The 15239-nt window shown below is 40.4% G+C and overlaps 1 protein-coding gene across 1 annotated transcript in view; it reads left to right on the forward strand.

Moving 5' to 3' along the window:
- Positions 1–14746, forward strand: part of tgfbr1b (transforming growth factor, beta receptor 1 b) — an 87689-nt gene extending 72943 nt beyond the window's left edge. The window contains exons 7-9 of the mRNA XM_053635696.1: positions 5480–5604; positions 6594–6724; positions 14205–14746. Coding sequence (XP_053491671.1) covers positions 5480–5604; positions 6594–6724; positions 14205–14330 — 382 coding nt within the window. The 3' untranslated portion in view covers positions 14331–14746. The remainder of the gene's footprint in view (positions 1–5479; positions 5605–6593; positions 6725–14204) is intronic.
- The last annotated feature ends 493 nt before the right edge of the window (positions 14747–15239 follow it).

A 15239-nucleotide genomic window follows, 5' to 3' on the forward strand; every position in this document is an offset into this window, starting at 1 on the left:
AAAATCATTTTAAGATGGCATAATGTGTTTCATTTTGGAAAAAAATAAATAGTTTAATCATTTCACTTGCTTACCTTATTATGTATTGTGGACTGTAATATTAGCTGTAGTCTCTTTAAACCCCGGAACTGCAAATAAAACATTCTACACGTATCACACGATTTCCTGCTTACTATCATTACATCTTTATTCCTGGATGTTGAAGAGAATTGGTTAGAAAATCCGAAAATAAAACACAACAGTGAGCGTTATTGAAATCTCAAATCAGAATGTGTTGATGAGTTTCTATGAAAGCATCACTGACAGTAGTTCCGACTGTAACATAAATGATTTGTATTCTAATGCGCTTGTTGTAATAATACATTATTTTCTTTATAGCAACATCTCATTCACAGGGACTTGTATAGTGAACTTATAGTGGCTTAGCGGTTAGCACGTTTGCCTCGCACCTTCGGGGTTGGGGGTTCGATTCCCACTGTGCTCCCCGTGCTTCGCAGGTTTCCACCGGGTCCTCTGATTTCCTCCCCCTAGTCCAAAAGACACGATTGGCATTTACAAATTGCCCGTAGTGTATGAGTGTGTGTGTGTGATTGTGCTTTGCGATGGGTTGGCACCTGGTCCAGGGTGTCCCCCCGCCTTGTGTCTCGAGTTCCCTAAGACTCCAGGCTCCCCTGCAAACCCCTGTGCAGAATAAGGGGTATGGGAAATGGATGGATGGATAGATGGAGTTGTGATTTAATTCAATTCAATTCAATTTGATTTGTACAGCAATGGACATTGTCTCAAAGCAGCTTTACAGAAATATATAAACACAGGATAGAGATTTTAAGCGTGTGAATTTATCCCTATTGAGCGAGCCGGTGGTAACGGTGGTGAGGAAAAACTCCCTAAGATGATATGAGGAAGAAACCTTGAGAGGAACCAGACTCAGAAGGGAACCCGTCCTCATCTGGGTAACAACGGATAGTGTGAAAGTAAAGGAAAGTTCATTATGGTTTTTATATGAAGTCTGTTTGTTGAACTAGTCCACTGTTCAAAGGAGACCCAAGTGCAAAACTGCATGTTGTAATCGCAGTCCCAGGGCCATAATAGCAACCGTAGTCCCACAACCACAGTGAGAATGTCTTTGTGGAATTGGAGTAGATGAGAGCTCTATCCAGAGGTAGGGCATTTAATAAAGAAATAGGCACGTTGTGTATTTCTCTGTCTCTGCCACAGGAAACGAGTTTGCGTTTCCCAGTGTCTCGGAAACGTCAAGCTGAGTTTTGTCCATTTAAGAAACGAAAGCTCGTTGGCAGATTGTTGTGGTGGTTTAAAAAGAACAGCACACCGTGGGCTGGGCTGTTATAGGAAAATAATCCACGTTCATCATGGTCCGTTGTGTTTTATTATGAAGATTGTGAGCATTGCTGAATTACTGTGGTATAATGGGAAGAAACCGCTTCGAGCCATGCTGTTATTGGAAAATAATCGACAGTAATTCGGGTTTGTGTCGAGCTGCATCACACACTCCCTCTGATGATTATTTTCCTATACTAGCATGTCCTGTTGTGTTTCATTCTTTATTTGCAAGCTTTGGAAACACACTGGACAGTTTTTTGGAAATGCACTTACAGAGCTGTGAAATGTTTTGATAGAAGCAGATCGTCCACCTGCGGTTGTTTTGATAGTTACTGTGTAATTCTTGCAAACACAACACACCTCTTACCTCAATAGGAAGCCACTTTGTCTCTCAGTAGTTTCCAGTTTCTTTTATAGCAGTAGGTAGTGAATGTGGAGTGAGAACAGCATGTGAACGTGGAGAAGACAGCCGACGTGTGAGTCACCGCACAGTAACACACAGCTCATACAAATACACCGTCTCTCCACTGCAGGAGAGCACACACACACACATACACACACACACACCTCACATTCCTCTCTGCTCTCAGAGAAGAACAGGAGTTTGAGTTCTTTTCTTTTTTTTTCCACTGTTTTGAAAGGATGATATTATTCTTTAAACATGCCTGTGACTGAAAATTAGCACGATTGCAGATGACCCTCAATTTTGTGTGCCGTCGTTCTTTTTTACTGTTAAGTCACGTAGAAAATCGCTCTAACGAACCCGCGGGAGATGGTAATTCACAAGACGATATTCGGTCATAGTTGTTACCCAGCAGGGCCTGGAGAACGCGTCGGAATTTGGCTCGACATCTCTCGGGCATTAAATGACTGCTGGAGAGTGTCAGCGTGGCATTGTGTCATCCAGGACGCATGGCATGGTCTCGAGTGTTTTGTGTGGTGTTAAGTCCTGACACTTCAGAGCAGCCAGAGGAACAGTTTGCCTGCTTGTCAGATCCACACCACTGCTGAGCGCCATTCTCACTCACTTTAGCGAGCTGGCACGTCGTGAAGCCTCTTTGCGTGGATAGTCGAAGTAAACACTCGCTTCATTTAGAAGTCAAGAGGACACCGTGATTGAATGTAATGGTGTGAAATGCCGGACAGCTCGCCGGGCGTACCGAGATATATTTATTGAAGTTGGTTTCAGATGGAGTGTCATTGAGAGTTCTCAGTTCATGACTGGGCCAAAATCGTCAGCTGAGAGGCGGGTATTATCTGGGCGCCAGGCCCATGCTCCTCCTCTCTCGCTGTGGAGTTTGTCTGGATTAATCTGGCTCAGAGCCGTGACTTCACCCTGCTCTAAATTTTGAGAGATTAGCTGAGCCGACACCCTTCCTTCCTGACATAAGCTACAGGGAAACTCCAGCTGAGCCTTGCTCTTATCTTATATCAAACCCCACCCCTGCTGGAACAACAACCTTGTTTTGTTTCGCTTACATGCATTTCTAGAAACCATTTTGTTCCCCCCTTTGCTTTTAATTGAATTCCTGGCTAGATAGATTCATAATTACACTATGGCCAAAAGTTTGTGGACACCTGATCACCACAGACATATGTAGAGTTTCCGTAAGCGGTTAACACAACGTTGGATGCACACAGTTTACTAGGATGTCTTGGCGTGCTTTAGTTTTATCATTTCTATCAAAAGGCCCAAACCTGTTCCAGCATGGCAATACCCATGTGCACAAAGTGAGCATCTTCTTCCATGAAGACATGGTTTTGAAGGTTGAAGTGGAAGAACTCGAGTGTCCTGTACATAGCCCTGACTTCAACCCCAATGAACACCTTTGATATGAATTAGAACACCGACTGCAACCCAGACCTCCTCACCCATCATCAGTGACCTCACTAATACTCTTGTGATTGAATGGACACAAGTCCCCACAGCCACGCTCCAAAATCTAGTGGAAAGCCTTCCTAGAAGAGTGGCGGTTATTGTAACGATAAAGGATGATTAAATCTGGAATGGGATGTTCATAAGGGTATGAGCATATGGGTATGGTGGTCAGGTGTCCACATACTTTTGATCACACTCATTTTGGTCACACAGTTATTTTAAGGAAGGAGTAAAACATGATGGGAAATGCTGGTATAAGAAAATAATCGATGACAGGGTGGTGTGAAACATGAAGTGGAGCTGATTTATATTCATAGACCAGCTCATCCCAAAGTCTTTCATTCTTCTTTTACTCTATTTATTAATTACGGCACGTCATACTTTTTTTTAAATCCATCTTTAGTGGCCTGTAATGTCAAGTTCCTTTTATCACTGGTGTTATAGAAGCTATAGTCTTTCCTTCACCAGCTTCTCTTGAAATTAACAAGACAAAAGAAAACCTCTTTTCCCATGGTGTAAAACTTACTGTTCCAAAGAACTGACACTGGAGACTCCTTCCATAGATGTTAAACATCTTCTTAGAGAAATGCTCATCATATCAATGATTAGACATGGTCTATTTATTTCTTTATTATTAGTAGTCTTTGATTATGTTGAAGATCCAGCATACAAGTCCCTGTGAATTAGCTGTTACTGTAGATGCCATTGATATAAGCGTGATTTATCCCGCAGCCAGCATACACCAACTTCTGTCTAAACAGTGGTGTAATTAATCAATATCGCCCGAGCAAGAGTGCTGTTGTACTGAATATCAGCACGATTGTGAGTGTGATATTGTTTTCATACAACAGTTCTATAAACTTCAGTTCTATAAAGTTACATTTTTTTCATCGTAGAACCTAAAGGAAGGTTAGTAGCATTTGATGAGGAAATAGCTGGTTTAAAGTGGAACGATTATATTATCTTCTAAAATTCAAGCATAAAAATAATTTACCGTGGTTCAATGAGAATTTATGGAAGCTGATGAAGAATAGGGACCTAGCATTAAAGAATGCTATTAAGTCTGAAATAAATCATTAAATCATAGGCTCTGTTATAAAGGTCTGTGAAATAAAGTTATTCAAGAGTTGAGAAATCCAATTATCTTTATTTACGTTTTTACAATCTTACTTGCTATTGCCTTTTGCCTCGTTCATTAAATACTGTTTTCTGGAAGGAACCAAATTTTATAGATTTTAAGCTCAATGTTCAGGGAAAACAAATTGAAGATGGTTATGCCATTGCTACTACTTTTAATAGTTTTTTTTTTTTTTTAATTAATTCCGTTAACAAATTAGAGGAAAAATTTGCAAGAAGATAAATATGTTCTTCCGATTGATGATGAGGGTCAAGGTTTTAATCTAGAGATGACTAATGAAATGCAAGTTTATCATCTGTAAGTGATCTTGTCGTTCCTTTTCATCATTCTGCTTTTGGATCATGGTCTTTTTCAGTGAAAGCTACTACTAATTGGAATGCCTTACCAGAGGATATAAAAGGGTGTACATCTATTGGTCTTTTTAAATTGAGGTTAAAATCTTATTTCAAATTGACTCAACTCTGCCAGGGGACTGTGGATAAAAATTAGCCTTTGGCTAAATCCGGTACAATGCATGAAATGGAAACATTTAACATTAATGTTCATGGTCCCTTTTCAAATAAATAAATAAACTAAACTAAACAAGAATTTCGAGTCATTTAGTTGTTAGACACAATAGGACCAAATATTGTTTGTTTTTGTTGTGTCGTGCAGTGTTGCCATGGTAACGCGCAAGCCGACTGACTGACTAACAGCCCGTAGTAAGTGTAGTAACCATTTCGGCGTAATGAACTATCGCTAGAATTGAAATTTTCTGTAGCAAACACAGACAAGTGGAGTGGTACACACAGTGAAATGGACCAGTGCTGTTATACTATAATATAGATGGCTGAGTGGACCGGAACTGGGTGTTGTATAACTTGTAATAATAACAACCATTTTTATTCTTTACAGGATGATGGTGTCTCCTGAACTGCAGTGTTGTCTCTGTATCAGTGTTCTAAACAACAACAGACCCTAATTTATTTTAAAAATGGACATTTTTATTTTTAATTGGATGCTTTCTGCAGAATCTGCTGTCATTACAGAGCTGGAATTTTAATCTGTTAAGTAATATTTGCTGTGGTTTCTTCTGTTCGTGTATGTGTTCTAATTAAATTTTCCAAACTGTCTCCTAACAGGTACATGGCCCCTGAGGTCCTTGACGATTCAATAAATATGAAACATTTTGAGTCGTTCAAGCGAGCAGATATCTACGCCATGGGCTTAGTCTTCTGGGAAATTGCAAGCAGATGTTCGATTGGAGGTACTTCAGTTAAAATGACTGGTTTTTCATATTCGCGTTGAACTTTGGTAGTGCATTAGATAGATTATGTTTTCCCTCTCTGTGCCTTTGATTTAATTTTAGCAATGCATGTTTAACAGCATTTAATGAAGAGAGGTTTCAACGCAATATTTAACATAAATGGGTGAAACCCGGCTGGATTTATACCGTAACCTATGACTACATACTATTTTCTTTCTTTTCTTTTTTCCTTTTAATATACTTCATTGGAAGAAAATTTCACACATTTACATAATTATCAGCAAAACAGTAGAGATTCATACACTCACATGTTAGTGAAATTTGAAAAGTAAAACTATAAAATACTAGAGTCCCATACACGTTGGTCTTTGAACAGAGATTTGTTAATTTTTTTTTTTTTCCTTTTCATTTCTGTTCGAATACTTTTAAAAACTACATCACTTCATACAAACTGTTGGTCAATGGACATTCTGCATCATGTTTTACATAGTTTGGATTTAATCATACACATGATGTACCATAAAAAGTCATGCTCACTTTTACACACTTTTTCTTACCATAAAAAACTTTAATCCTATTGTTTTCATTTTTTCCCACACTTCCTTTGAGCGGTAGCAATCTAGAAGGAAATATTCAATTGTTTCTTCGTGTTCACAACCTGGCATGAGGCACACAGTTGTCTTAACAATACAACTCCATTCTACAACCCTTAGAGCGAGTCTTCTAACAGATACTAGCCACGATATGTCTCTAATACTTTCAGATATTATTTTACTTCATAAGTTGTTGGTTTTTTTCATTTTGTATGTTGATCTTTTTCCTAAATTCTACCGGTTTACCATACATTTTATCAATTATTAGCAGGTAAATATTTTTTTTTAGTTATTAACCCAATCAATATTTACATTTTTTTTTAAATTTATGAATAAAATCTGCGTACATTAATTTTTAGTACAGCACTTGAGCCTCATTTTCTTTCTCCCTCTCAGGCATTCATGAAGACTACCAGTTGCCGTATTACGATCTGGTGCAGTCAGATCCGTCAGTGGAGGAAATGAGGAAGGTGGTGTGTGAGCAGAAATTACGGCCCAACATTCCCAACAGATGGCAGAGCTGCGAGGTACGCCGTCAATCCTACATACTTACCAAGCGTTTCTTAGTCGCGCCCTTTCTTCCGCAGCGCGAGACGTGTTGCTGTCTCTTCCACAATTACTAACAACCCTCATGGCTCTTGGAGACATCGAAGAGGATGTCGCAGTGTTGAATCTGCAGTTCAGGGACGAGCGAAATTCCTAGATGTGTGTTTATTGCTGTTATCAGAGCCAAACGTTTGAATCAAACCGCATTCCCCAGGAGAGGTGCGTGTGTGTGTGTATGTCTGTTTGTGTGTGTGTGTGTGTGTGTGTGTGTGTGTGAGAGAGAGAGAGAGAGAGAGAGAGACTGCAGATTTCCTTCCTCTATCATTTGCCATCTATCAAGCCCACAGCAGCCGCGTCCTCCACTGCACCTTTATTAGTGTCCTTTTTATTACACAGAAAAGAGACACAATTACATTAGGCCTAATTCACCCTAATGTGATTCCATAATCTAATCAGCGTCTGCTCGACCTCGATCTCATTCAGGGTTTTTCTTTCTTTTTTTTTTTTCCCGAGAGCGTCAAATTGACTAACGTGCCACATTTGCTCTGCTTCCTAGAAGAGTTTATTGTAAACCTGGCTGATCGCCTGCAGTGTTTGTGGGGTGTGATTTAGCGCATGACGTGTGCAGCGTTTGGTGGAGTAATGTAAGCAGATGGTGCATTCTGCCTGTGTTTACGACTCGGCCGCCTACACACACACACACACACATGCATGCAGGTGTCTCAGCCATGGCTGTCTCAGGCTTGCTGGGACAGCGAAAGGGCTGAGATTACATTTACACACTCTTGCTTCACCAGGACTACCTTCTAAAATGGGAATACTGAAAACGCCAGTTTTTTAATGACCTCTCCAAGGAGCTCATTCTGAATTGACCAGTTTGTGCATTATGGCCAGGTGTTGCACCATGTCGAGACAAACAAGAAACTTTTATTTCCCAGACATGGTGTAACATGGGTGACAATAATTTTTTTATGGTTTGGGGGGTTTTTTTTCATTATGTTACGCCTGAAATGTGCTCAATTTCTAGGTGATTACAGTGGAAGCTTTCATGCAGAGATCACTGCCACCTCATGGAGTGTTTAAAGTTTATTGTCTAAGGGGAAGGTTAAAGTAGTTTGAAAATAAAATAGCTATAAATTATGGCCTTTTCATACAAAACATGATTATTATTATTTTTTTACTTCTTAATATTAACATTAATACTGCCATGCATAGTATTTATTTATTTATTTCATACTTTTCTTGATTTGTACAGTAAACATTTCATCAACTAGAGAGATTTAGAACTTTATTTACATCAGGAGTCTGCAAACGTATCCACAAAGTGCCGGCGTGGCTGCTGATTTTCATTCCAACCAAGCAGGACCCACATATAATAGGTCATTGAAGGCCAAGATCAGCTCATTAAACAGGCAGAATCAGGTGTCTCTCGTGCTTGAACAAAAACCTAATGATAATGTGACAATTAACAGGATGTCAACCTGTAGGCAACAGCCGAACAGACAGACAGGGAGACAGACAGACAGACAGATAGATAGCTTTATTAATCCCAGTGGAAATTCACAAATTGTTGCTAGGTGTGAATGAATGTGTCTGGTGCCCTGTGATGAACTTGTGTCCTATCCGATATGTATTCCTGCCATGTGCCCAGTGTTCCGGGGCTAGGACTGAATATCAATGAAGAAATTAATGGTTAACCATAGAAGCTGCACTGCAGCCTTGCCAGCGTTGTTACAGACGTTTCACTTTTCATGAAGACTACTTTTTGCACTCATTCACTCATTTGGCACTCATTTGATTTCAGGTAGTCAGTAGAGTAGTGATATTCATCAAGCAAGCCATAACATGGTTTCAAATGACCTGCCAGACTGTTGCAAATGAAGATTAACATATGAAGGCTCAGAATTTGGCATCAACAGCATGAATCCATGGACCTGACCTGCCTTGGGGCAACAGTTCAGGCTGGTGGTGGTGGTGGTGGAATGGTGTGGGGAATGTTTTCTTGGCACACTTTGGACCTGAGTATCATCTGAATGTCACAACCCGAGACAACTTGAGCATTGTTGCTGAGCATGTGCATCCCTTTATGGCCACAATCTACCCATCCTCTAACGGCTCCTCCAGCATGATAATACACCATGTCACAAAGCACAAACCATCTCAAACTGGTTCCATGAACATGACAAAGAGTTTAGTGTACTTCCCAGTGTCGTTCCCAGTCACCAGATCTGAATCCAGTATAGCACCTTTGGGATGTATTAGAATGGGAGATTTGCAGCATGAAAGTGCACCTGACAAATCCATAGCAACATTCAGTACGTTTACATGGACAACAATAATCTTTATATTAATATTAACCCGATTAAGACGATACTCTGATTAAGAAACTAGCTTGTAAACAGCGATTATTGATGACCTTAATCCGATTAAAGTCATACTCGAAGTAAACACAAATGGAATTAAGACATGTGGAGTATTCCTGTTTTAGTCGCAATATGGAAGTGTATTACAGACATGTACACACCTTAATCACACTGTTAACGTCATGTGGGAGTTTTCACCGCATTTTGTGACAGGACACGTTCACACACGGCAGCGCTCAACCGTTTTACGGCAAACAAGAGCACGTCTGCGTCCAAAACTGCGTACTTACCTACTATATAGTAGGAGAAAGACATGTATCTCGGCTACTATATAGTAGGTAAGTACATGGCTTGGGACACAGCCCACGGCTTCAAACAGTCGTCTATTAGCACGTATAGCATGACAAATAATTAACTGCACTTGAAGCTTTCGTAAAGTTAAAAATGAAACACCCAAAACTGTATACGGTACCATAACGAAGACCAACTGTATGTTGATACGTGAAATTCTGGAGGGACGTCGAACGGCGTGGCGCGATGACGTAATGACGTGTACCGTTAATCGATCTATGTTCTATAACATGTAAAACAGGAATATGAAAGGAATATTCTAAAAGCAACTCATGTAAACACCTTAATCACAATATTATTCAGAATAAGTTCCATAATTAGATTATTGTTGTCCATGTAAACATACTGATTGTGATGCAGATTTAGCATATATGCATGTCAGATGATATATAGTACATGTCAGACCAAAACCAAGCCCTGACGTCCAAGGAAACCACTATATAAAACCACCTCTAAAGCTTTGAATGTTCCCAGGAGCACGGTGGACTCTTCCTAGAGCTGGTCTCCCGACCAAACTCAGTAACCAAGCTAGAAAGGCCTTCACCAGCGATGTTACCAAGGACCTACTGGCTTCCCAAGTCCTCCACAGTGATGGGAGAATCTGCTAGAATTACATCCATCTCAGAAACACTCCATCAGTCTGGCCTTTCTGGTAGATTGGATAGATGGAAGTGCCTGCCATCTCAGGCACTGAAAGGACTCCGAGAGCATAAGAAAAATTATCCTTTTTTTTTGGGCTGAACATTTTGAACTTTTTTGGGCTGAACTCCAAGCACTATGTCTGGCAAAAACCAGCTACTGCTCATCAACTGGCTAATACCATCCCTACAGAGAAGCATGGTGGTGCCAGCATTATGCTATGTGGATACTTCTCAGTGTCAGGGTTAGAATTGGGGCAAGGAAGATTGCAATCAAATACAAAGAGGTCCTTGATGAAAACCTGTTCCTGAGTGTACGTCTCAGGTTCACTTTTCAGCATAACAGCAATCCAAAGCATACAGCCAAGACAACACTGAGACAAGTCTCTGAATGTCCTTGAGTGGTCCAGCCATAGCTTAGACTTAAACCCTTTTGAGAACATCTATGAAGAGCCTGAAGATTGCAGCTCAGAGACACTACCCATCTAATCTTATTGAGGTTATGTGCCAGAAAAAAAAGAATGAGAGAAATAACACAAATCCAGATGTGCAAAGCTTGAAGAGACTTACCCTAGAAGACTCGAAGCTGTGATTGCTGCCATAGGTGCTTCTACAAAGTACTGAATAAACTGTCTGAATACTTTAAGAAGATTTCTTAAAAAAAATACTAATAATAATTATACATTTTTGTTGCCATGGTTGGGTATTATGTGTAGATTCATGGGCAAAAAATTTAATTTACACCATTTTAAAATGAATCTATAATACTGTAATGTAACTGATACAAATGCACGTATGAATAGGTGGCGTGCTATTCCCGGCCCACATGACTCCACATGCCGAAGTGTCCTTGGGCAAGACACAGAACCCCAAGTTGTTCCCGATGGCAAGTTAGTGCCTTGCATTCAGCTCTGCTACCATTGGTGTGTGTGTGATCAGCTGAATGAGGAAAAAAAGGCGCTTTGTCGAACCACTAAGGTTAAAAAAGCGTTATATAAGTGCAGAGCATTTACCATGTTGGAGGTTTGTTTGTTTTAAGAAAGCTTATCAGAAAGGTTCACAGAACATCTGGTTGAGACTGGAGGAAGGAAGTTTTTACTTTCCTGCACGTATGAACACTTGAATTTCATCGGGCGAAGGAAGATGTATTTATAGTGCCCTTACTAACTACCTGGACAGGGCTGTGATGGTTTAAATTAGGCTACTAGTTTGTTTATATTTTGAGAAATAGAACCAGCTAAATTTGTTAGAAAATATCATGGGCAGGTGCAAACAAAAAAATTTTTAGCAGAATTCACTGACCATGCTGATAGTGCTGGCACTTGTACCTAGTGTTTCCAGCAACATATTAGTAGAATTCGTATTTCATTTCAAAGAAAGACTTCTGACTTAAGCCACTTGAATCCGAATCCGAAGTCCTGGTCACACAGGTACGCCCACAGTTCTGTTAGATAAATTGTAAAACGGAGTTACATTTCCCTCTTTCCATTCAACTGTATTATGGCATTATTATTATTATAATTTTTTTATTAAGCTCATATTAAGCTATGGGGATGGAAACAGATTGGGATCTTTTGCGATATCCCCAGGCAAAGTGAATATAAGAAGAGATTCCACTCTGTTCCTGCCTGCAGTAACATCTGAGCTCAGATAAATTATAAATGTTGTTGATACCAAGTGTGAGTGAGGTGAACACATGCCTGTAGCGTAGGTACAGAACTGACCAAATCAATATAGATTTTTTTGTGCAGTTTGGTCGTCGGCTCAAGACAGCAGAAGGGTTCACTGCAAACCTGCGCTTCGTTCTGTCATGACAGAACAGAAGGATTCCACAGCATGTTATACAACAACGCGTCAAATAATGTCTGTCTGAATATGTCGAGCAAAATCTGTGAAAATGTGACCCAGAGGAAGAGAAACTGCGTAGAGCAAGGATGAACTTGGAGAGCATACTGTATGCTGTAAATGAGTAGTTTTACTCTGTAGTCTTTACTCCTGTATATTTAAAGGACAAAACACAGAATTGATCAAGAATCTCATCATTTTGACTTCCTCTTGATAAGTACACTTCAGATTCCTGCTGGAAGACCTGACACGTTAGTGTTAGTTGGTCTAGATGCAATACCAGCAGGAGCAAGTTGGATATGTGTGACCCCTCCACTGTAATAAGACTCCAATATAATAAGACAGTAGGGCTGCTTCCATAAAACGACTTATTCACACTGACACATTTCGTTCACAGCTACCAAGTATTTTGCACAACACTAAAAATCTAATTAGCCTCGTTTGGCTTCAGACACAACCTAAGGGCACCAGCAAAATGATAATGATCGGGCTTTTAGCCACCCAAGGAGATGCATCTTAATTACATAAGCACAATTAAGGCAAAGGGAATATTAAGATCACATTCAAAAAAGGGAGATGCAAACTTTTAACTAATACGTGTAGTGGTGTGGGAAAAGCCGTGAACCGTCACTGCGGCTGACAAACACCCACAAATGGATGGCTGTGGCTCAGGTGGTAGAGCGGGTTGTCCACTAATCGTAGGGTTGGTGGTCCGATTCCCTGCCCTCATGACTCCACATGCCGAAGTGTCCTTGGGTAAGACACTGAACCCCAAGTTGCTCCCGATGGCAAGTTGCATGGCAGCTCTGCTTCCATTGATGTGTGAGTGTTAGTGAATGGGTGAATGAGAAACAGTGTAAAGCGCTTTGGATAAAAGCGCTATATAAGTGCAGACCATTTACCAGATACAAATGATTAAAAAAATGAATTTAAATAAAATAAGTAAGATTTTGGCTAAGTTAACTTAGTAATAAAGCCAGTAATAAACTTTGAAACCTCTACTTTAAGGAAACAATGCGGAAATGTTTTAAAATTGATTACTTTCTAGCCGTGCCCCAGGCGGTCTCCATGGTATGGAGTCAGTTATACCAAACGCAGCAGTAAGAACCTTTCCTTGCACAGTGAGCTTTATGTTTTGATCTAGTTAGTGCTAGATAGTGCTGTAGAGAAACAAATTGTTTTTTTTTTTCAAACGTTTAAACGGCTTAATAAAAATATATTAATGACATGAAATTTAACCAACAGAACAGAAGGATTTAATCAGCCATTATTTCCCCAGTGATGTTATGAGATCAGTTGAGTGAAAAGCCGACGATGAGACTCGTGTTTAAATGCCATGAGTGATTTCGACCTCAGGTGAAGAGATGGATAATGCTGATAATTAGTGTGATAACGCACACATAAATTTCCTGTTGTAAACTGAGAATTCCTTAAAACAATTGGCAGTAATGTTTTTGGTTTTTTATTGTAAGTAAATGTACTTACTGGTTAGCACGTTTGCCTCGCACATCCGGGGTTGGGGGTTCGAATCCTGCCTTCGCCCTGCATGCATGGAGTTTCAAGTTCTACCCCGTGCTTCAGGGGCTTCCTCCGGGTACTCTGGTTTCCTCTCCATTCCAAAGACATGCGTTGTGGGCTGATTGGCATCTCTAAATTGTCCGTAGTGTGTGTGAATTATTGCCATATTGTCCTCTGCAATGGACTGGCCCCCCATGCAAGGTGTCCCCTGCTCCATGCCCTGAGCTCGCTGAGAGAGGCTCCAGGCTCCCCTGAGACCCTGTGTCGGATAAGCGGTACAGAAAATGGACGGATGGATGTGGAGGTTGGCACAGTGTCCTTCAGTGGAATTGGAAAGGAACTTTAAAACGCTAGAACTTCACATGCAGTCGAGATACATGCACCATTTCAATTCAGGATAACCTAATATAATAGAACATTTGCTCAGCCTGCTACAAGTATCATTAAGATTGTTTTTTTTTTTCCATTATTCATATCTTAACGTACACTATTGGCTATTTTTGTGATAATGAAGGAGCATTAGTGAAATCTATCACACTAAATGTCTTGCTGCTATCAAATTCACTTCTTTGTTCTAAGGGTGTGCAAACTTTGCACTTAACTTTAACAGGATTTTATACCTATAAATATTCTTTTTTTTTCCCCCAGTTATTCCTGAACTTGTGAAATCGTGAGACAGACTCATGTTTGCTGACTGTCTGTTCCTATGAGTCTCACTGGATGTTTCTGTGTCTCACTGCGTTCAGGCTCTGAGGGTGATGGCGAAGATCATGCGAGAATGCTGGTACGCCAACGGAGCTGCTCGCCTCACCGCCCTGCGCATCAAGAAGACGCTCTCTCAGCTCAGCCAGCAGGAGGGGATTAAAATGTAGGCCTGTGCTCCGGGAGAGTTACACACCTTGGCATATTATTATTTTTGTTTCTTTGTTTGTTGTTGTTTTTGTTTTTTTTTTCAAATATCTGTTCATTATAACGGTCATGCTCATTCTTCTGATTATCCATGATTATCGCATTACGACTTTTCGCGTCCTCCGTGCGTGAGGGAGAGAGAACGAGAGGGAGGACATGAGCACTAAGCATGAAGGCTTGTTTGGATTTTTTTTCTTTAGCTTTGAATGAGTGACTTTAGCCAGTGAAGGTCATTTAATGGTCAGGTACTTTATTTTTTTTCCTGTTAGCCTGGGAGAAATGAGATTTGCTGGAGACATATCTCTCTAGGGTATTTGCACCTTGTGTTTTCTCGTTCCTCAACACTTTTTTTTTTTTTTTTAACTTATTTTTTGTTTTTTTCCAACAAACTGGACATGACCTCATTCAGTCTTGGCAAACATGCTGCAACATATGCAATATAGAGAAATCCTATCCTATATTTTATATCTTAATGTGTTCTGTTACTACGGCAACAGTTACAACAGCTTCAACAGCTACAATGGCATCCGTGCCCTCCAAGCCAGGTGTTACCGGAAAGTGCCACTGCTTTAAACCAACGTTCCCTCATGCCGTGGCTCAGCCCCTTTACCTTTCGCTGTCCGTCTAAAACGAAAGAAAGAACGCAAGAACGAGCATCGCAGGCTCGCGGTCGAGTCCATCGTTATTATGCACACGCAGCGAACGTTAGCAAGGGGCCACCACACACAACTTGCTGGTGCCATTTCTTCAGTTTTACATCGTCTTGATCCGTTTCGTCATCATCTTCAGTGCAGCACAGAGAGATGTTTCTGCTCAGACTTCAGTTCATCTCCAGTAAAGCTGATCACCGGTCCGTGTTGCTGAACTCCAGC

This window comes from Ictalurus furcatus, chromosome 1 (genome assembly GCF_023375685.1).
Source record: "Ictalurus furcatus strain D&B chromosome 1, Billie_1.0, whole genome shotgun sequence".
NCBI classification, from domain to species: domain Eukaryota; kingdom Metazoa; phylum Chordata; class Actinopteri; order Siluriformes; family Ictaluridae; genus Ictalurus; species Ictalurus furcatus.